The sequence below is a fragment of the Somniosus microcephalus genome, chromosome 5, assembly GCF_052327205.1.
Source record: "Somniosus microcephalus isolate GS21.2 chromosome 5, FLI_Smic_1.0, whole genome shotgun sequence".
Classification (NCBI taxonomy): Eukaryota; Metazoa; Chordata; class Chondrichthyes; order Squaliformes; family Somniosidae; genus Somniosus; species Somniosus microcephalus.
This window is the reverse complement of record NC_140991.1, coordinates 295754514-295778671: the sequence shown is the minus strand read 5'-3', so window position 1 is coordinate 295778671 and position 24158 is coordinate 295754514. Positions and strand designations below refer to the sequence as shown.

Sequence of the window (24158 nt, the reverse complement as noted above, 5' to 3'; positions counted from 1 at the left end):
AGGTCCGGTGAAGTGTTCTTCCAATTAACAGTGTCCAATATAACGACAATCACTGACAGTGTCTAAAGATAGTCTTCTGACATCTGATACACTCATTAGCTAACATTAGGCATTCATCTTTAATTGTGATCATTCAACTCATAACCCACCAAGTATCCAGTCAGATCGCTGAGCACAACTCAATCAGTTGCATGAGGAAATTGTAAAGATAGGAAGAACATTATAAAGCCCCATTCCTTTAAATAAGTCAAGTCATTAGATGAACCAAATTCCTGACATTCCAATAACCATTGTTAAATGAGTGGATAAACTCCTGCTCCACTGAACTAATGAAGTGCATGTGAAGAGTATGTATTTTATATACATTTACAATACAAGAAGATTGTTTGGGAGGTATTGACTTGGATAGAGAACTGGTTGGCGGACAGAAAGCAAAGAGTTGGAATAAACGGGTCGTTTTCCGAGTGGCAGGCAGTGACTAGTGGGGTACCGCAAGGATCGGTCCTAGGACCCCAGCTGTTCACAATATATATTAATGATCTGGACGAGGGAATTGGATGTAATATCTCCAAATTTGCAGACGACACAAAGCTGGGTGGGAGGGTATGCTGTGAGGAGGATGTCGTGAAACTCCAGTACGATTTGGACAGGTTGGGTGATTGGGCAGAAACATGGCAAATGCACTATAATGTGGATAAATGTGAGGTTATCCACTTTGGTGGCAAAAACAGGAAGGCAGATTATTATTTGAATGGCAATAGATTGGGAGAAGGGGAAGTGCAAAGAGACCTGGGTGTTCTTGTGCACCAGTCGCTGAAGGTAAGCATGCAGATGCAGCAGGCGGTTAAGAAGGCAAATGGTATGTTGGCCTTCATAGCGAGAGGATTCGAGTACAGGAACAAGGATGTCTTGCTACAGTTGTACAGGGCCTTGGTGAGACCACACCTTGAGTATTGTGTGCAGTTTTGGTCGCCTTACCTGAGGAAGGACGTTCTTGCCATGGAGGGAGTGCAGCGAAGATTCACCAGGCTGATACCTGGGATGGCAGGAATGACGTATGAGGAGAGATTGTGTCGATTGGGCTTATACTCACTGGAGTTTAGAAGATTGAGAGGGGATCTCATCAAAACCTATAAAATTCTGTCAGGCCTGGACAGACTAGATGCAGGAAGGATGTTTATGCTGGCCGGGGAGTCCAGAACCAGGGGTCATAGTTTAAGGATAAGGGGTAAGCCATTTAGGACTGAGATGAGGAGGAATTTCTTCACCCAGAGAGTGGTGAACCTGTGGAATTCTCTGCCACAGAGGGCGGTGGAGGCCAGTTCATTAAGTATATTCAAGAAAGAGTTGGATATATTTCTTAAGGCTAAAGGGATCAAGGGATATGGGGAGAAGGCAGGGACAGGGTACTGAATTTGGATGATCAGCCATGATCATATTGAATGGCGGAGCAGGCTCGAGGGGCCGAATGGCCTACTCCTGCTCCTATCTTCTATGTTTCTATGAGTGAGAGAGAGAAAAAGGTAGTTTGTGAGAGAGAGGGGAGGTAGTCATGGAGGAAACAGTGAAAAAGATTATATTTTAGTTATCACATATGCATAGTTTATTATCCAGTGAATCAAAATGGCTGCTCTGTACCCATTCCTGACTTGCGTGGCACCATGCAGTGTAGGATGGGGAAACCAGCCTCATTAGATGGTTCTGTTAATTTTACCTGATTATTCTGCACAACATAATTACTAGAGTGAAGGAAACATTAATGCCAGATGCATCATATCTTACTGATTAAAACAGTGCGACAACAATAATTCACCGCAAAGTTTACAGTCCCCTAAAGTTCGACTCGAGACTTCACAAACTAACATTTTATACCATGATAAAAATTGGACTTTCCTCTTTCAATAATGAATATTTAATTCCAAACCAAAGGTCCCGTCAGGAGCGCCATAAAAAAAAGATAAATCATTTCCACGGAGAAATAGCACATGCGGGAGGATTAGAAATCCCCTTAATAATTGTAATAAACCAACATTCAGATTGAAGTGCCCCAAGAGCTTGACCCTATGAAAAGTATTAATTGGCTGCAGTATTGAGAACCCATGTCGAAGGAACTCGGCCTCGATTTCAACACAGCAGCCATGCAAAGGCCTTACTGCACCAGACAACCCATTAATGGAAGCACCCTAGAAACAAAGGGCAAAAAAGCGTGTGGCGCTGCAGCACGTAGCGCCACGATATTCACTCGCAGCGCCCCAAGAGGGATGCGGGGCGCCTCCAGTAGCGCCCCGCTTCCCTCTTGGGGCGCAACCACTCAATTTCCGGCGCGGGGGCGCTAATTTTTCCGGGGCGCTGCGAAGTTAGCGCCTCAATTGGGGAGCTACTCAATTTTTAGCCCACAAGGTTTGTAGTGGGGCGGGGGAAACATTTTACCCAACTTTGTGGTCCATTAAATTTAATTCCTCCTTGTCTGTAGCGCCAAGCAAGACCGCACTCCTAATTTTTTTTTTTGTTAATACAGGTTTCCCTTCCGTCATTTGTAAACCCGTACTGGTTGTTGCGCTGCTCCAGAGACCCTTCACTCCTGCTTTTCCAGAACTCCTGCCTTTCACTTAAAATCCATGGTGGGCGCAGAGTTGTAAAGTCATCCTGCGAAGACGCGCACGCACGCGCAATGAGTGTCCTCTTCCACCCGAGCAGCCATCGGCTGCGAGCGGCTTGGAATGACTGCTTGATCGGCCCCACGACATCCATTAAATAAAATTAGCACTTCGAAACTCAGGGGTTAATCAAGGGCAGCCAGCATGGATTTGTTAAAGGCGGGTTTAGTCTCCCAAATTTAATGGAGCATTTTGAAGAAGCGACCAATTAGCTAAATAAAAGGAATGCGGTAAATATATTTTCAGATGCCGTTGTGTCTTACCTGTGGCTTGTTAGAAACATCCAGACGTATGGTACAAGAGGAAATATAGCATTGTGGCTGTAAAAGTTGCTTGATGGGGCAGGAAACCGAGTTAGGGTAAATGGGTGTTTTTCAGACTGGAGAAGGGTTGGAGTGGTATGGCCCACTTTTGTTCTCAGTGTATACAGATAATTTGGACTTAAGTTTAGGGAACACAATCTCAAAAATTTGCAGACACAAAAGGGAGAAATTTGACAAACAGTGGGCGGGGGGGGGGACTGTAAAATACTTCAGGAAGACCTCATGTGTGAGCCAATACCTTTCGGGAATAAAAACAAGGACGTATGCATTAAGTGGAAAGACACTGATGGGTGTGGATAAACAATGAGACCTAGTGGTTCAAACACATAATTCCCTGAAAGTGCGAGTGAAGGTAGATAAAGCCATTAAAAGGCTAGCAACATTTTGGGGGAGAAAATTGGGTTGGTTTGCGCCTCTCGTTAGCGCCCCTGGCAGGCGCTAACGGGGCACAAATCCTCGAGTGCCCGGGCATGGCGCCGCTAATGCCTCCCACAAAATTCAGCAAGAGGTTAGGGGCGGCGGTAGCCGGTAGCACCCCACGCTGCTGGTGATGACGTCATCGGCGTGTGCAGCGCCCCGGCCACAAACCTCCTTTGCATCCCCTGACCCTATCGCCGCACGATATGTGAGACAGGATCAGGGGGTGGTGGCGGCGCAAGTTAAAGGGCAGGTGTCGGGCAGCCATTTTTATTTTGGCCAACTGCCTCCTTTCCCTTTTTTATGCAGAGTGCCAGCCGTGATCACTCAGCCCGGCACTCCGCTCCCCGGTGGTCCAGCAGGGCCCTTTAATCAGGGGAGGAGGCCTGCAATGACGCGCGGCTGCACATAGCGCCGCGAAATTCAGTATTAGCGCCCCAAGCAGGAGGCGGAGCGTTTTCCAGTAGCGCCTCACCTCCTGCTTGGGGCGCTCCTACTGAATTTACAGCAGGGGGGGCCGTGCTAACCTTTGAGGCGCTAAAATTGGCACCCCGGCGCCACCCAATTTTTCGCCTTTTGGGTTTTAGAAATGGGGCATAGAGTACAAGATTAAAGAATTAATGACAAATTTGTACAACACATTAGCTAGGGCACAGTTAATTGTATGCAGTTTTAGGCACCTCAATGTAGAAAAGGCATTAAAGCGTACAGTGCAGATTCACCAGGATGATGCCAGGGATGGAAAACTTTAGAGCAGAAAAGGCTAAGAGGAGAATGAATAGAGAATTTCAAAATTTTTGAAGAGTTTTGATTCTGGTTGGAGAGTTAGTGACAAGGGGGTCATCAATTTAAATTGTCACTAAGAGAATGATGAGAAAGGTTAGGAGAAACTGCTTTATACAGAGATTGTTGGAGCATAGAATCATAGAAGGTAAGGGAAGAGGTGCACCCTCCTATCTTGCTTGACCTGGTAAGGTAACTAAATTTCCTACAATGGCCCGACATTTGCGATCGGAGGCTTCCTGTGGGCAGAGGTCTCCGACCTGTAAAAAATCTACGAATGTACCTGGTGGCCCGGGAGGTACGGAGACTTGCGATCCTGGGCCTCTCCGGGTCCACGTGGGCAGGTCCACATATCCCAGGGGCGCAGGCGGTTCGCAAGCGCCCCTGGGATCACGTGGGCCGGCCCAACCAATAAAAGAAGGGAATCCCCATTCATACTTATGGGGGTGCCGTACGTACGGAATCCCCATAAGTATGAATGGGGATCACTTAAAAAATACACCAACACATGAAATAAATAATTATTTAAAATTACATATTTAAAATTAATTAAAATGCCATTTAAATAAATATTTTAAATGAAAATTTTATTTAAAAAAAACTGTATATGTTTTAACGGGACTAAAAATAAACTTACCTTATTGGACAGGATTTTTAATGTATAAATGAGTGATAACATTTTATTTTTCTATTTTTTAAAACTCTTATGCTGGTAAAAGCGGACCTTACGCCTGCGTTTACCAGGTGTAACAATTTGACAGGCATTCAGTGGGCGGAAGTTGGGCAAATAGTGCAATTCTCCGCCCGCAGAGGCCCATCTCCCGCGGATGCGGAGGATTTGTCAAGAGAATTCTTGACAGATCGCAAGTTCCGGGTTTTAGTGCATGTGCTTCGCATACCTGAACCCGGAATTTGAGCGGCCCCTACGGGCGCATCTCGTACGCACCTGTAGGGGTCGCAAAATACGGCCCAATGTCTCCAGGGTCGTAAGATGTTGTTCATGATGGTCACACAGGTGCACACTTCCTCCCATTCCCACCGTGCCACTCTTCTTGGGGCTGTAGCACTCACTGCCGCCTCTGCAGCACTTCTTCCAGAACAATTTCAATGGTCCCATTAAAGAAATGGGATTCCCTCTGACCTCCTGCCCGTTTTGCAGACATTACTACCAGTAATTTCCACAGAAAACGCTGGAAAAACTCAGCAGGCCAGGCAACATCTGTGGAGAGAGAAACAGAATTAACGTTTCAGGTCGATGACCCTTCGTCAGAACTGAGAAAAAAGCAGGAAATTAAACAGATTAAAAAGCAAGTTTGGGGGCTGGGAAATGGGGGAGGGGGTGAAAGAACAAAAGGGAAGGTCTGTGGGGGGGGGGGGTGAAGAGACATTAAGAGATATTCAAGACGAGACGAGATGGTAATAGGACAGGTAAAGAGACAAAAGACGGCTCTAGATGAAGTGTGAAATGCGCTGGCAGAATGAGAGACAGTTGCCATGTGGGAGAGAAAAAAAGGAAAAGGCACAAACCAAAGGTGTGGATAAAAAATATATAAAAATATGATAGGGGCCGAGGTTATGATCTGAAATTGTTGAACTCGATATTCTTGCCCCACGGAACTTATCTCTTCCTATCTCGACTCTATCTTTTCTCCTCTTGTCCAGTCTCTTCCCACCTACATCTGTGACTCTTCTGACGCCCTCCGCCACTTTAACAGTTTCCTGGCCCCAACCGTCTCCTTTTCACCATGGACGTCCAATCCCTCTACACCTCCATCCCCCACCAGGATGACCTGAGGGCGCTCCGCTTCTTCCTTGAACAGAGGCCCAACCAGTCCCCATCCACCACCACCCTCCTCCACCTGGCTGAACTTGTTCTCACATTGAACAACTTCTCCTTTGACTCCACTCATTTCCTCCAAATTAAAGGTGTTGCTATGGGTAACTGCATGGGTCCTAGCTATGCCTGCCTTTTCACGGGATATGTGGAACACTATTTGTTCCAGTCCTACTCGGGTCCCCTCCCTCACCTCTTTTTCCGATACATTGATGACTGTATCGGTGCTGTTTCCTGCTCTCGCCCTGAACTAGACAATTTCATTCACTTTGCCTCCAATTTCCACCCTTCCCTCACCTTCACATGGTCCATCTCCGACTCTTCCCTTCCCTTCCTTGACTTCTCCGTCTCCATCTCTGGGGATAGGTTATTGACCAACATTCACTACAAGCCCACTGACTCCCACAGCTACCTGGACTACACTTCCTCCCACCCCCCCTCCTGTAAGGACTCTATTCCATTCTCCCAGTTTCTCCATCTCCGCCGCGTCTGTTCTGACGATGCCACCTTCCATACCAGTGCTTCCGACATGTCTTCCTTTTTCCTCAACCGATGATTCCCCTCTACTGTGGTTGACATGGCCCTTGACCGTGTCCGTTCTATCTCCCGCACTTCTGCCCTCACCCCTGCCCCTCCCTCCCGGAACCACGATAGGGTTCCCCTTGTCCTCACCTTTCACCCCACCAGCCTCCACATTCAACGGATCATCCTCCGCCATTTCCGCCACCTCCAACGTGATCCCACCACCAAACGCATCTTCCCCTCCCCTTTCAGCATTCCGTAGGGACCGCTCCCTCCGAGACACCCTAGTCCACTCCTCCATCACCCCCAGCACCCCTTCCCCTTCGCCCGGCACCTTCCCGTGCAAGCACAGGAGATGCAACACCTGCCCTTATACCTCCCCCCTTCCCACTGTCCAGGGCCCCAAACACCCCTTCCAGGTGAAACAGCGATTTACTTGTACTTCTTGCAATCTATGATGTGGAGATGCCGGTGTTGGACTGGGGTGGACAAATGTGAGAAGTCACACAACACCAGGTTATAGTCCAACAGTTTTATTTGAAATCACAAGCTTTCGGAGCGCTGCTCCTTCGTCAGGTGAAGTGAAGAGATGCATATAGGCACAGCATATATAGTCAGAGAACACTGCCAGATTCATTCCCTCCCCCATTTCCCAGCCCCCAAACTTGCTTTTTAATCTGTTTCATTTCCTGCTTTTTTCTCAGTTCTGACGAAGGGTCTTCGACCTGAAACGTTAACTCTGTTTCTCTCTCCCTCTCTCCATGGATGTTGCCTGGCCTGCTGAGTTTTTCCAGCGTTTTCTGTTGTTATTTCGGATTTCCAGCATCCGCAGTATTTTACTATCGTACAAGAATATTTGTAACCAGACTCAGAGAAAAGACAGATTGCAATGGTCATTATGACAAACACTGAGAGGTAGATAATTATACACACACATATCTCATTTTGAGATTGAAAAATGGTCTCCAAGTAATACTCCTTTGGAATGTATTGGCAACTACAGATAGTAAAGAGGGACCAAAGCTCCAGGAGCCTTTGTACCCCAAGTTAATCAAATTATTGGTCTTCTGAAGGACAATGTCATTGCATATGTCAACTTCAGCTCAACCCAATCAAACACTTATTGAGAATGACAAAACATGGAATAGGCAAATTTTTATTCACTGACCGCTGAACTATTAAAGGGAATGATTACAGGAAGGCAATAATATCTAGATATTAGCATCCCACTTTACAGGGTGCAAGAACCGACGTTAGCCCAAAGACAGCTTAAGAACATAAGAAATAGGAGCAGGAGTAGGCCAATCGGCCCCTCGAGCCTGCTCCGCCATTCAATAAGATCATGGCTGATCTGATCCTAACCGCCAATCTACTATCACAGAACCATCTCCTGAATCTAACAGAATTAGACACACGAAATAGGAGTAGGATCAGACTACACGGCCCCTGGGCCCGCTCCGCTACCCACAGGGCCATGGCCGATCCGAACCTAGACTCATGTCCAAATTCCTGCCCGCTCCCCGTAACCCTTAATTCCCTTTACTTCTAGGAAACTGTCTATTTCTGTTTTAAATTTATGTAATGATGTAGCTTCTACAGCTTTTTGGGGCAGCATATTCCATGGACCTACCACCCTCCGAGTGAAGTAGTTCCTCCTCCTCTCAGTTTTGAAAGAGCAGCCCCTTATTCTAAGACTATGCCCCCTAGTTCTAGTTTCACCCATCATCGGGAACATTCTCCCCTCATCCACCCGATCCAACCCCTTCACAATCTTATATGTTTCAATAAGATCGCCTCTCATTCTTCTGAACTCCAATGAGTAGAGTCCCAATCTACTCAACCTCTCCTCATATGTCCATCCCCTCATCCCCGGGATTAACCGAGTGAACCTTCTTTGTACTGACTCAAGAGCAAGTATGTCTTTTCTTAAGTATGGACACCAAAACTGTACGCAGTATTCCAGGTGCTGTCTCACCAACTAACCTTTTGAGTTTCGTGCACCAGGACCCCCAGATCCCTTTGTACTTCAGTACTTTCCAGTTTCTTGCCATTAAGATAATAACTTGCTCTACGATTTTTCCTGCCAAAGTGCATAACCTCACACTTTCCAGTATTGTATTCCATCTGCCAAATCTCTGCCCACTTACTTAGCCTGTCTATGTCCCCTTGCAGGTTTTTTATGTCCTCCTCACTCACTACTTTCCCCCCCATCTTAGTATCATCTGCAAACTTTGATATGTTACACTCGGTCCCCTCCTCCAAATCGTTAATATAGATTGTAAAGAGTTGGGGACCCAGCACCGACCCCTGCGGAACACTACTAGTTACTGATTGCCAGTCTGAGAATGAACCATTTATCCCAACTCTCTGCCTTCTGTTAGATAGCCAATCCTCTAGCCATGCCAGAATATTACCCCCAATCCCGTGATTTTTTATCTTAAGCAATAATCTTTTGTGTGGCACCTTGTCAAATGCCTTTTGGAAGTCTAAATACACTACGTCCACTGGTTCCCCTTTATCCACCCTATATGTTACTTCCTCAAAGAACTCCAGCAAATTTGTCAAACATGACTTCCCCTTCATAAAACCATGCTGACTTTGTCCTATTAAATTATGATTATCTAAATGTCCTGTTACTGTCTCCTTAATAATGGACTCCAAAATTTTACCTACCACAGATGTTAGGCTAACCGGTCTATAGTTTCCAGCCTTCTGTCTACTGCCCTTTTTAAATAAGGGTGTTACATTAGCAGTTTTCCAGTCTGCTGGGACCTTTGCCGAGTCCAGGGAGTTTTGGAAAATTATTACCAATGCATCCACAATCCCTACCGCCACTTCCCTCAAGACCCTAGGATGTAAGCCATCCGGTCCAGGTGATTTATCCGCCTCGAGTCCCACTTCCTTAGTGATTTTGATCGTGTTTAGCTCCTCCCCCCCCTATAGCCCCCTGTTTGTCCAGTGTTGGGATATTCTTAGTGTCCTCTACTGTAAAGACTGATACAAAATATTCATTCAGTGTTTTTGCCATCTCCATATTTCCCACCATTAATTTCCCGGTCTCATCCTCTAAGGGACCAACATTTACTTTAGCCACCCTTTTTCTTTTTATATAACTATAAAAACTCTTACTATCTGTTTTTATATTTTTTGCTAATTTACTTTCATAATCTATCTTCCCTTTCTTAATTAATCTTTTTGTTATCTTTTGCTGTCTTTTAAAGTTTTCCCAATCCTCTATCCTCCCACTAGATTTGGCTACCTTATATGCCCTTGTTTTTAGTCGAATACTATCCTTAATTTCTTTACTTAGCCACGGATGGCTGTCTTTTCTTTTACACCCTTTTCTTCTCAGTGGAATATATATTTTTTGGAAGTTGTAAAATAACTCCTTAAATGTACACCACTGATCATGTATCGTCTTACCCATTAATCTATTTTCCCAATCCACTCTACTCAATTCCGCTCTCATACCTTCATAGTCTCCTTTATTCAAGCTTAGCACGCTTGTTTGAGATCCAACCTTCTCACCCTCTAATTGAATATGGAATTCAACCATGTTATGGTCACTCATTCCAAGGGGATCCTTTACTAGGACATTTTTAATTAATCCTGTCTCATTACACAGGACCAAATCTAAGGTTGCTTGCCCCCTGGTCGGTTCAGTTACATACTGCTCAAGAAACCCATCCCTAATACACTCAATGAACTCATCCTCAAGGCAGCCCTGCCCAATTTGATTTGTCCAATTAATATGATAGTTAAAATCCCCCATAATTATAGATGTTCCCTTATTACAAGCCTCAACTATTTCCTGATTGATACTCCGTCCAACAGAGTTGCAACTGTTCGGAGGCCTATAGACTACGCCCACTAGTGTTTTTTTCCCCTTATTATTCCTTATCTCCACCCAAACTGTTTCATTATCCTGATCTTTTGACCCAATATCATTTCTCTGTATTACAGTGATTCCTTCCTTTATTAACATAGCCACCCCACCTCCCCTTCCTTCCTGCCTGTCCTTCCTGATCGTTAAATAACCTGGTATGTTTAATTCCCAGGCATTGTCACCCTGCAGCCATGTTTCTGTAATGGCCACAAGATCATACCCATATGTAGTTATTTGTGCCATTAACTCGTCTATTTTGTTACGAATGCTACGTGCATTCAGATAGAGAACTTTCAAATATGTTTTGTGACACTTAGTTCCTGCTTTTGCCCTTTTTATTACTTTACCTTTTACTCCATACCTTCTGCCCCCTCCTGACACGCTCTGGTTTTTAATTTCCCCACTGCTACCTAAGTCTATGACCTTCTCTGTTGTCATTTTTATTATTTGCTCTCTAGGAACCTCCCCCCCACTAGTTAGTTTAAAGCCCTCTCTACAGCCCTAGTTATATGATCCACCAGGACTCTAGCCCCAGCACTGGCCAGGTGAAGCCCGTCCCAACGGAACAGCTCCCTCCTGTCCCAGTACTGGTGCCAGTGTCCCAGGAAGCAAAACCCATTTCTTCCACACCAGTCTTTGAGCCACGCATTTAACTCTCTAATTTTATTTGTCCTAGCCAAATTCGCTCGTGGCTCAGGTTCTGTCTTTTAATTTGACCCCTAGCTGCTCATACTCCTTTAACAGAACCGGCTTCCTAGTCCTATCTATGTCGTTTGTACCAACATGGACCACGACAACTGGATCCACCCCCTCCCACTGCAAGTTTCTTTCCAGCCCAGAGGAGATGTCCTTAACCCTGGCACCGGGTAGGCAACACAGCCTACGGGGCTCTCGCTCTCGGCTGCAGAGAACTCTATCTATCCCCCTAATAATACTATCCCCTACCACTACAACATTTCTATTTACTCCCCCCTCTTGAATAGCCCCCCGTTCCACGGTGCTGTGGCCAGGTTGCTCATCCTCCCTGCAGTCCCTGCTCCTGTCCCCACAGGGAGTAAGAACCTCGAACCTGTTGGACAAGAGCAAAGGCTGCGGCTCCTCCAACACTACCTCCTGGATCCCCGTACCTGCCTCACTCGTAGTCACACCATCCTGTCCCTGACCATGGGCTACATCTGAATTAATTAACTTCATAGGTGTGACCACCTCCTGATACACAGAGTCCAGGTACTTCTCCCCCTCCCTGATGTGTCGCAGTGTCTGAAGCTCAGACTCCAGCTCATCAACACGGAGCTGGAGTTCCTGTAGCAGCAGACACTTGTCACAGACGTAATGACCGTGAGCCTTTGGACTACTTAATCCAGGTAATGGGCACATCTAAAAGCCGCACTCTCTGTCAAAGTGAGAGTGTGCAGTCTATCCTCAACAGTACCTGGACTGCTTTGGCTTCTGACTTACAACTGCCTTGTTTCATTGCGTGAGAAGCGAAGCCTGCTGCGACGTACCTAATTAAGCATATTGTTGAGGCACTGCGGGGAGCTTGGTGACACTGAGTGATAAAACGGTTGTAGTATGCCTTTTTTTATTTTATCTAACTGTGTCCAACACTTCACTTAAACTTAGTAATGAAAAAATCCTAAGCTTAGAGCGAGCCAGTGAGGCTCTCCACCTATCGTATCAATCAGAAGCTGCAAGGACCCAAAATTATTGATCGTGCATAAACTGACTGCCTCCCCAGTACAAACAGATGTCACACATTTATCCACTCATGTCTTATAACATACATACACAAACTCTAAGAATGTACCATCACTGGTGTGAAATATTCACGATTACTATAACCTATTTCAAGAAGGACAAACGCTGAAGGAAGGCGCTGCAACATAATTTTGAGGTTACCTGTTGCTCAAAAAGGAGAACTTTTCAGAAGGTAAAGAAAAAAAGGAATCAAATACACCACATAAAAAGAACTAGCCAGTCAGATGAAGAGGTTAAACATGCAAAACAGAAACAGAGAAATGAACAATGAAGAAATGGAGATGGTCAGGTAAAACACAAACTAATACTTAGTTGCAACCTGGAGAATTTCCTTGTTTTTCAGCTAATTGATGAATGGAAATTTCCAGCCCTGCAGGAACAGTGGACTTTTTATTGTAGAAGGAAGTCCATCTCGTACAAAGGGAAATGGTTAACTAAAATGATGTCACACAGGAGACAATTAGGGGCCCTCTCAACTCCTCGCTAGGTAAACTGAGAAGCATCTTTTCTGAATTAAATGTACCAAAATTAATCTCAATTACCTGTGGAAACAGAGCATTTATTACTACAGTGACAATTAAACATCAGGCCCAAGCAAATATATGTTAAGAGTTAAGATACCAACTTCCTGACAAAGACGATAGGCTGGGTTTCACTGTATATATGTCAATATAAATAAGGTCAGGATATAAATCGCCAAGTATTATTTATTTATTTTATGAATAGAAACAAAACAAAATGGGAGCAAATACTATCTTAAAAGGCAAAAAAAATACTATTATGGGCAGTCCTTCTCCAAACTCTCATCTCTTATTCTCTCAAGTTACAAATACGACGTCCAATCTTGTTACTCCTACTGCAGATCCACTCTGTTAAAGATCATCTTCCATTCTAATGCAATACTTTTCCTTACATCAGAAGCCTGTAGAATTGTCTACCCTTAGACTTCCCAGTCTCCTCTAATTTATAAACTTTTAAAACCTATTCACCACTTGCTGATTTAGCTCGTTCTCTCTCGTAACCATGTCAATATTGGTGGTGTTCCCAACTCTGGGTCCCTCCTATTTCCTGCCCAAGATTCTGGAGTGCCACAACTGGTACCTCAACTTTTCTTTAGCATATTCAAAGGTATTGTGCCTTTAATTTTTTTTTTGATTCACTCAGGGCATGTGGGCGTCGCTGGCAACGCCAGCATTTATTGGCCATCCCTAATTGCCCTTTGACACAACGGAGTGGCTTGCTAGGCCATTTCAGAGGGGCAGTTAAGAGTCAACCACATTGCTGTGGGTCTGGAGTCACATATAGGCCAGACCGGGCAAGGGCAGCAGATTTCCTTCCCTAAAAAGACATTAGTGAACCAGATGGGTTTTTACCACAATCCGGTAGTTTCATGGTCACCATTACTGACACAAGCTTTTTATTTTATTCCAGATTTATTTAATTAACTGAATTTAAATTCTTCAGCTGCCGTGGTGGCATTTGAACTCGCGTCTCCGGATCATTAGTCCAGGACCTCTGGATTACTGGTGCAGTGACATAACTACTGTGCTGCCATACCCGACTTTAATAAATACAGGAAACTTTGTTATATCCGGCACCGACAGGACTGAGCTGTTGCCGATCTATCAAAACTGCCGGACATACCAGCGTTAATGTTAAAGCATACGGAGGTTTTCATCTCCGTATCTGACAACAAACACTGTTGCTTAGCAACAGCTTCAAAACAGTCGGCCCGTACCTTGGAAGTGTCTCTGTAGCTTAGCAACACCTTCAGAGAGACTTTCCAGAGCCTGACTGTTGAGGAAAAAAGCCACGAGAAGAAAAAAAACCTAACAAAACGGCTCCTGATTTCTGCCGGTAGATCGAGGTTTCCGGACATACAACCTCCGGATAAACCAAAGTTTCCTGTACCAGCTAAAAGTATTTAAAAAAAGACAGCAATGCATGATTTAATTTAAAATAAATAGAACAAAACCTCACACAAGGAATGAAAAGATGAATTGGCAGATGTATTTCACATTTTATTTTGCTTGCCAGGTTTAGCTCCAGAAATCAGTTATATCTCTGGTGCTTATTAGTTTTATTACATGGCCTTTCTCAATTACTCTCTATCTATCCCATCAGTTTTAAACAAGGGTGTCTAAAACATATAATGGATTTCCGATGTCTGGGAGGCATTTTGTAAATAATACTGAACACACACACAGCTTTTACCTAGTAGATTAAATTAAACAATGTTTAACTTGATCATTTAGTTCATGCCCATCATATTTTTCCAAATGGTAGCAGGAAAAGCAAAGCCACTTCTCAAGAGTCAATGTGAGGTATTCATCGATCTTTACTTACAGGCTTTGAGCGGTCCCAGCAGACACTTGTAAACAGCCTTGTGATTAGACAGTTTGACAGTGAAAGCACGGCAGCACAGCCATTGGGCAGCTTCGTAAGGAAAAGGACCAGAAGCCTCTTTGGACCCTACAGAAATGCCTGAAAAAAGAACTCATTTCATGTAAATTCTAAAAAAAAAAAATCACTATTCAAGATTTTTTTGATAAAATAGAAAATACATTTCATTCTTGCTTGCTGTAGTATATGTGGACGTTTTTTTAATTTACCATGTGTGCAGCAGTAAAAATAACAACTGAGGGAAGCCTCAGGCTACAGGACGATATAGACGGGTTGGTCAGATGGGCAGAACAGTGGCAAATGGAATTTAACCCTGAAAAATGTGAGGTGATGCACTTTGGGAGGACTAACAAGGCAAGGGAATACACAATGAATGGTAGGGCCCTAGGAAGGACAGAGGATCAGAGGGACCTTGGTGTGCATGTACATAGATCCCTGAAGGCAGCAGGACAGGTAGATAAGGTGGTTAAAAAGGCATATATATACTTATATTCTATGCCTCGGCTAATGAAGGCAATAGCAGGGAGGTTATGATGGAGCTGTACAAATCGCTAGTTAGGCCACTGCTGGAATACTGTGTGCAGTTCTGGTCGCCATACTATAGGAAGGATGTGATTGCATTGGAGAGGGTGCAGAGGAGATTCACCAGGATGTTACCTGGGTTTGCATCCAGGGTAACTACGAGTGTGCAGAGAATGGAGGAGTCCATCTCTAACATGAGCACTGCCTTTGTGGAGGCAATGGTACATGAACGTTCCACCATGGAGAGGGTGGCAACCACCATGGAGGACATAAGTCGCCAGACTAACAAAAACATGGTGACTCTTCAAAATAGATTGTCTGCTATGGAGGAGAGATGGGCATCTATTGAGGAGAGACACCAGAGCTTCATGGACGTCCTTGTTATGAGGACTGACAGTACAGTTCTGGTCACTGTGTGCAGTTCTGGTCACCACACTATAGGATGGATGTGATTACATTGGAGAGGGTGCAGAGGAGATTCACCAGGATGTTACCTGGGCTGGAGCGCTTCAGCTATGAAGAGAGACTGGACAGGCTGGGGTTGTTTTCCTTAGAACAGAGAAGGCTGAGGGGGGACCTGATTGGGGTGTACAAAATTATGAGGGGCATAGATAGGGTAGATAGAAAAGAACTTTTCCCTTTAGTAGCGGGGTCAATAACCAGGGGCATAGTTAAGGGGCAGGCGGTTTAGAGGGGATTTGAGGAAAAACTTTTTCACCCAGAGGGTGGTTGGAATCTGGAACTCACTGCCTGAAAGGGTGGTAGAGGCAGGAGCCCACACAACATTCAAGAAGCATTTAGATGAGCACTTGAAATGCCATAGCATACAAGGCTACGGACCAAGTGCTGGAAAATGGGATTAGAATAGACAGGGCTTGATGGCCGGCACGGACACGATAGACTGAAGGGCCTCTTTCTCTGCTGTATAACTCTATGACTAACTGCTATTGCGCTATATGTTATATTCTTCCTTTACAAATACTTAATAGAATCATAGAAAACGCTTAATCATGCTGTGACATATGTGAGCCTGGCAATGAATGATCACTGCACAAAGCCACAACTTGTATTCTAACCTGTATTACGGACTATGAATTTAATAAAAAAAACAGCTAAAAATGGATGCAACCGTTTCTTTTCTACAACGGGTGATTTTCTTTCAATAAACAAAGTCAAATAATGCATTAGTTCCTTTTACTATTAAATGTCATTTTTTAAAATTAAAATAAAATCGACGAGGTGGACTGGCCACCTTCACATTTCACCATTCCATGTGACCAATCCTTCTATTCTTAAGGACAAAATGGTGGCTTCAGCAAAGATCAGGGGCACGAGCCAGGTTTCCATACAGTTTTTAGCCAAACCAGCCTTTTGACAAGCCATCCCTGGTGTAGTAGAAAGCCATCCCATCCCATTCATAATTGCCCAGCTAGATAAACGTAGCTATCTATGATTCAGTGCTACACAGAGTAACGTACATTCTTCCCACATTACGTCAAGGCCAAGCATTCTGTGGTAACCTGATTAGCCTGCTTCCCCCCCCCCACCCCCGCTTCCCATCATCGTAGATAAAAACCTCACCTCGGTTTTTAGCTTTAAGTATGGAATAGCAACCAGCAACTGTGTCAGAGATGATGTCAAGGAAGAACGAAGGGTTGTCCCTTATCCTTTGCCCAAACGGGAGCTGTAGGACACAAGCATGGAACCTAAGCATGAAAAAAAAAAATAATAAAACAGTCGTGGCGTTTCTTTTTCTCAATTCACATTAATGAAAGAAAAGAGAATTGGATTTGTTGAGCATCCTATCATGCATCTCAAACTGTTCACACGCAATGAATTACTTTGAAGTGCAACATCTATTTTGGGTGCAAACATGACGGGCATTTTGTGCACAGTGGAATAATATAAACTAAGTTAGATTATCATCAACAGGTTGATTAGCTTGTAAAAACAGTTAAAGAAAGATTTGCATTTTTACAGGTCCTTTCATGTGCTCACGACATTCCAAAGCACTTCGTAACCAACTTATTACTTTCTTTAGCAATAGTTAAGAAAACAATTTCCTGTCCCAGTTAGATAACAAGAGACAAGCATCGATCATCACTTTACAAAAGCAATAGAACTTTGCCATCAATGAATAATCTCCTCCGAAAAGAAAGGGAACGGTTGTGGGCGAAAGACCGTCATTATCCTTTGAGCTCACTATTAATCCTACCAAGTCGCAAACTACATTTCACTATCCAGAAGATAAATGGGGTTAATTGTGAAGAATTGAGACGCTGTATCTCCACGGAAGAATATTGTAAAGAAGTGCCGTCACTGCATTGAGGGTGGGGGCTACAAGAAAAGGTCGTCAGGTACAAAGAGTCTTGGAACATCCTGCACAGAAAATTCAAGTTAAAGCCTTTCACATTAGCCTACGGAGTAAGTCTGTCTGCCAGCAAATGTTTATGTGCGGTCAAATCTTGGGACCGATGTACTAAGTGGAGGTGCCGTCATTCGGATGAGACGTTAAACTGAGGCCCCCGTCTGCCCCCTCAGGTGGACATAAAAGATCCCATGGCACTATTCAAAGAAGAGCAGGGGCGTTCACCCCGGTGTCCGGGCCAAAATTAATCCATCAACCAACAGCAAAAATAGATGCAAAAGCAAAATACTGCGGATGCTGGAAATCTGAAATAAAGAGAGAAAATGCTGGAAATACTCAGCAGGTCAGGCAGCATCTGTGGAGAGAGAAACAGAGTTTAACGTTTCAGGTCGGTGACTCTTCGTCAGAACTGGAAAAAGTTGGAGATGTAACAGTTTTTAAGCAAGTGCAGGAGCAGGGAGAGGGGGGAGGGGAGGAAAGAACAAAAGGGAAAGTCTGTGATAGGATGGAAGGCAGGAGAGATTAAGAGACAAAAGGGATGATGGTGCAAGGCAAAAGGAGATGGTAATGGGACAAGTTAAGAAACAAAAGATGACTCTAGATGAAGTGTAAATGGCGATGGCAGAATGATTGACAGCTGCCATGTGGGAGAGAGAAAAAAAAAGAGATAGGGGCCGAGGTTATGATCTGAAATTGTTGAACTCGATATCGAGTCCGGAAGGCTGTAAAGTGCCTAATCGAAAGATGAGGTGCTGTTCCTCGAGCTTACGTTGAGCTTCATTGGAACAGTGTAATAGGCCGAGGACGGTGAGGTCTGACTGGGAATGGAGCGGAGAATTAGTGACAGGCGACCGGAAGCTCGGGGTCCCCCTTACAGACTGAACGGAGGTGTTCCGCAAAGCGGTCACCCAATCTGCGTTTGGTCTCCCCAATGTAGAGGAGACCGCATCGTGAGCAGCGAACACAGTATACTAAATTGCAAGAAGTACAAGTAAATTGCTGTTTCACCTGGAAGGGGGGCCAAAAATAGATGATCTGTTAATATATTCTATTGAGGTTTGTGGGATCTTGCTGTGTGTAAACTGGCTGCCGCGTTCACTACATTTCAAAAGTACTTCATTGGCTTTAAAGCTTTTTGGACCGTCCTGCGGTCATGGAAAGTGCTACAATCCCCACCGCTAATAGCATTATTAGAATCAACACGATTAGCCCACTATACGCGGTGGACAGTAAAATCAAAAAGCGAAAAAGCAGGCACTCTCTTAGCAACTGCTTCTCCTAATTGTTAGCATTTGCATCCATAGAAACATAGCAGATAGGAGCAGGAGTAGGCCATTCGGCCCCTCGAGCCTGCTCCGCCATTCAATGAGATCATGGCTGATCATCCAAATTCAGTACCCTGTCCCTGCCTTCTCCCCATATTCTTTGATCCCTTTAGCCTTAAGAAATATATCTAACTCCTTCTTCAATATATTTAATGAATTGGCCTCAACTGCCTTCTATGGTAGAGAATTCCACAGGTTCACCACTCTCTGGGTGAAGAAATTCCTCCTCATCTCAGTCCTAAATGGCTTACCCTTTATCTTTAGACTGTGACCCCTGGTTCTGGACTCCCTCGCCATCGGGAACATCCTTCCTGCATCTAGTCTGTCTAGTCCTGGTAGAATTTTATAAGTTTCAATGAGATCCCCTCTCATTCTTCTAAACTCTAGCGAATATAAGCCTAATCGACCCAATCTCTTCATACGTCATTCCTGCCATCCCAGGTATCAGCCTGGTGAATCTTCACTGCACTCCCTCCATGGCAAGAATTTCAGACACGCATACAGAGACACTCCTAGCAAATCTTTCCATCCTACAAGTGGCCAAACATGTGACACAGAAGCTTGGCCATTATCTGGGCAAAAAGGTGTTTATACTTCCTGAAACAGTTAGCTATTAACCTTTATACTCCACGGCACGAAGAAACTTAAACTCTACTTTGTTAAACTGACATTTTAAACAAAGTACTGGCCCTCCAACCAAAATGGATCAACTAGCACATTATTGCAATTATGTCAGGCGTGGCTCAGTTGGTAGCACCCTCGCCTCTGAGTCAGAAGGTTGTGGGTTCAAGTCCCACTCCGGAGACTTGAGCACATAAAGCTAGGCTGACACGCCAGTGCAGTGCTGAGGGAGTGCTGCACTGTCGGAGGTGCCGTCTTTTGGATGAGACGTTAAACCGAGGCCCCGTCTGCTCTCTCAGGTGGACGTAAAAGATTCCATGGCACTATTTCAAAGAAGAGCAGGGGAGTTATCCCCGGTGTCCTGGCCAATATTTATCCCTCAATCAACATCACAAAAACAGATTATCTGGTCATTATCACATTGCTGTTTGTGGGAGCTTGCTGTGCGCAAATTGGCTGCTGCATTTCCTACATTACAACAGTGACTCCACTTCAAAAGTACATAATTGGCTGTAAAGCACTTTGGGACATCCTGAGGTCATGAAAGGCGCTATATAAATGCAAATTTTTATTTTTTTGTTTTAAAACCACATAGTCTGGAAAATAAGTCAATTTTCATGCTATAGAACTGCTAATACCCCCGATGATAATCTAATCAATGCAAAAACTAGATGGTGAGTCCGGAGTGAAATGAGGCTGCTTGAGCAATGTGCTGTTCTTGGTATATTTCTAAACATTAACAAAGTTCAAGTGAATTATCATGGAAGCAAACAAAGCTGTTAAATTGTTAACTGTTAGTACTGTTTTTTTTTACAGGGTTATAAAATGCTAATCAATAACACACTCATTAAAGTAGGCCTAAATGTTAACCAACTTCTTGAAGGACTCGGATCAAAGTCAACCCCATTTCCAAATGTTGCGCATTGATTCAAGTCAAAACCATTTGAAGTGTTAAGGGATAAATGGGCAAGTACATTCATGTCTGTCGCGCACACACACCCCCAACCCACCCATAACTGAACAGCAGTGGTACAAAGCATCTTCCGTTACCTCATTCCTCTCACGTGAACATGTTACAATTAAGGGTTGTTTGGCAACAATATATACTAGAAGACTACCGTCCAGGATCACTGGCGCTCGATAATGCCTTTGGATTAGCTCTTCCTTGAGAAATTGATATTCCGAGTGGATGGTAGAAAGCCTCATAATATGGAGTACTTCGATTGTCAGAAACCTTTTGACAAAATTCTGCACTAAAAGCTGCTTAACACCGTGGAAATTCAAGATGAAACCTAAAGATAATAAGCAATTGGCTGCATTAACGGGAAGGAGGCAGCAGATACTGGCTGAGGGAGTGATGTTGGTGTGGGGAAAGTATTGAATAGAGTGCCCCAGGAGTCAGTGCTGAGAGCCCGAGTGCTTAGAATTTACATATGCAGCTTGGACGACTGTAGGTTTTGCTGGATGGATAAGCTAAGATGGCCTGAATGATCTCCCTTATCTCATCATCTTGTGATCTACAGAACTACTATTATGGATACAGCACACCAGATCAACAGGGCTGGAACAATTTACAGCAAGCCCATGAAAATGCATGTCAACGTGGATCCCAAAGGAAAACAGCATCCATAGTATCAGCGAATTGGTAATCATTTTCAACTCAGAAATCGCACAGGGAAAATCTTTCACACAATGCATCTCTTGGGCATGTTACAGTCAGCTTGGCTCAGTTAATAACCATCTGACTCAGAGGGGAGAGTGCTGTCAGTTGAAGTACCACTTGGGGACTGGGACACTTCAGTGCGAATACTGCGTGAATGCCTCATTGCCAGAGATGATGGCTTTCGAATAAGACAGTAAACTGAGGCCCTAGCTTCCTGTTCAGATGGATGTAAAAGATCCTACGGCACCATTTGCAGATGATCAGGGAGTTTTGGTCAACGATCCTCCTTCAACCAACACCACTAAAAACAGACTAATTGGTTATTTATCATTTTATTTGTTGTTTGTGGGACCTTGCTGTGTGCAGATTGACTGCTGCGTTGGCCTCAAAAGTAACGAACTGGTTGTAAAACACTTTGGGACATTTAGAAAACATGATATGGTGGCACATAAATGCAAGTTTGCGATGTCTTACTCACATCATCCCTACGTCTCTTGATTCCCTTAGTATCCAAAAATCTATCGATCTCTGTCTTGGATATACTCAACAACTGAGCATAGAAACATAGAAGATAGGAGCAGGAGTAGGCCATTTGGCCCCTCGAGCCTGCTCCGCCATTCAATGCGATCATGGCGGATCATCCAAATTCAGTACCCGGTCCCTGCTTTCTCCCCATACCCTTTGATCCCTTTGGGGTAGAGGATTCCAAATTTGTATACAATCTATATACTGGAAACTCTCATTTAAACAGCACCTAAATATCCAGAATTCTCTATTAACTGGCAAAATTCTCACTCCGAAAACAACACCTCAATAACCGGCAATGTTGCTGAATCCGAGTCTCCCGCGGTGGCCGAGTTAGTCAGTGGGGGTAGTTCTCCAAACTGCCACTACTCGGCTTTTTGGCGCTGTCAGAAGTCGGAACACCTCAATAACAGGAGTCTGACTCTCCCGCGCTGCCAGCAGTCTCTTCTGATCTGCCATTTTACAGGGGTACTGTGCGTCTCCCACGCTGCTGGTAGTCATTGCATTGCATTACCCTCAACTGGCAGTACTGTACTTAATCAAGCATCTTCCACCATCCCTTTAACACAACATTCTGTAGGTGAGTATCCAATTACTGTATACTGCACATTTCTTAATTTTTCTTTGTTAAAAATAGCCTTGGTAGATAACCCTCTCTGTCATCCGGAATTTTTGATCAACCGGCAACACGCCGGCCCCGTCGGTGCCGGATACCAAAGAGTTTCCTGTAGTTCAGCATCAGTAATGTGAAATATATTGACTCGTGTCAATCATATTGTGTCTGCAAGTGTACAGTGTTGCCCTACTTAGTCTGCTAGGGGACTGTGGTAAGCATCAGACATCGCATTCCAGGTCTTGGGCTATCCAAGGGCAATCTCATGAGATCCACTCATGTATAAATATTGATTAATGCTGATCAGTTTAGCAAGTTCTAATAGTACGTTGTTTAATTGCCTTAACCAAAGTAACAAGATGAAAAAATTATGAAAATGTCTTTCGTAAAATCTATCCAAAGCATATCATACAAATATCTCCAAGGGAGAAGTTCACAAATGCAGCTACCTGTTTTCAGTGGGAGGTGTACAGCAGACAGTTTTCACAGTGGGAGGTGTACAGCAGACAGTTTTCAGTGGGAGGTGTACAGCAGAGAGTTTTCACAGTGGGAGATGTACAGCAGGCTGTTTTCACAGTGGGAGGTGTACAGCAGACAGTTTTCACAGTGGGAGGTGTACAGCAGACTGTTTTCACAGTGGGAGGTGTACAGCAGACTGTTTTCACAGTGGGAGGTGTACAGCAGACTGTTTTCACAGTGGGAGGTGTACAGCAGACTGTTTTCACAGTGGGAGGTGTACAGCAGACTGTTTTCACAGTGGGAGGCGTACAGCAGGCTGTTTTCACAGTGGGAGGTGTACAGCAGACTGTTTTCACAGTGGGAGGTGTACAGCAGACAGTTTTCACGGTGGGAGGTGTACAGCAGACAGTTTTCACAGTGGGAGGTGTACAGCAGACAGTTTTCACGGTGGGGGGCGTACAGCAGACAGTTTTCACGGTGGGAGGTGTACAGCAGACTGTTTTCACAGTGGGAGGTGTACAGCAGACAGTTTTCACAGTGGGAGGTGTACAGCAGACTGTTTTCACAGTGGGAGGTGTACAGCTGACAGTTTTCACGGTGGGGGGCGTACAGCAGACAGTTTTCACGGTGGGAGGCGTACAGCAGACTGTTTTCACGGTGGGAGGCGTACAGCAGGCTGTTTTCACGGTGGGGGGCGTACAGCAGACTGTTTTCACGGTGGGAGGCGTACAGCAGACTGTTTTCACAGTGGGAGGTGTACAGCAGACTGTTTTCACGGTGGGAGGTGTACAGCAGGCTGTTTTCACGGTGGGAGGTGTACAGCAGGCTGTTTTCACGGTGGGGGGCGTACAGCAGACTGTTTTCACGGTGGGAGGTGTACAGCAGGCTGTTTTCACAGTGGGAGGTGTACAGCAGACAGTTTTCACAGTGGGAGGCGTACAGCAGACTGTTTTCACAGTGGGAGGTGTACAGCAGGCTGTTTTCACAGTGGGAGGTGTACAGCAGACTGTTTTCACGGTGGGAGGCGTACAGCAGACTGTTTTCACGGTGGGAGGCGTACAGCAGACAGTTTTCACAGTGGGAGGTGTACAGCAGACTGTTTTCACGGTGGGAGGCGTACAGCAGACTGTTTTCACGGTGGGAGGCGTACAGCAGACAGTTTTCACAGTGGGAGGTGTACAGCAGGCTGTTTTCACGGTGGGAGGTGTACAGCAGGCTGTTTTCACGGTGGGGGGCGTACAGCAGACTGTTTTCACGGTGGGAGGTGTACAGCAGGCTGTTTTCACGGTGGGAGGTGTACAGCTGACAGTTTTCACGGTGGGGGGCGTACAGCAGACTGTTTTCACGGTGGGAGGTGTACAGCAGGCTGTTTTCACAGTGGGAGGTGTACAGCAGACTGTTTTCACAGTGGGAGGTGTACAGCAGACTGTTTTCACGGTGGGAGGTGTACAGCAGACAGTTTTCACGGTGGGAGGTGTA

General features: G+C 44.9%; 1 protein-coding gene across 3 annotated transcripts in view; it reads right to left on the bottom strand.

Moving 5' to 3' along the window:
• Window positions 1–24158, bottom strand: part of tert (telomerase reverse transcriptase) — a 119140-nt gene that overhangs the window by 6894 nt on the left and 88088 nt on the right. For 2 of the 3 annotated variants that reach the window (XM_085989164.1, XM_085989165.1), the window contains 2 exons: window positions 16687–16811; window positions 14527–14664 (listed from right to left, as the gene is read on the bottom strand). In XM_085989164.1, the coding sequence (XP_085845290.1) occupies window positions 14527–14664; window positions 16687–16811 (263 nt within the window). The remainder of the gene's footprint in view (window positions 1–14526; window positions 14665–16686; window positions 16812–24158) is intronic. The other variant, XM_085989167.1, reaches the window with a different exon arrangement.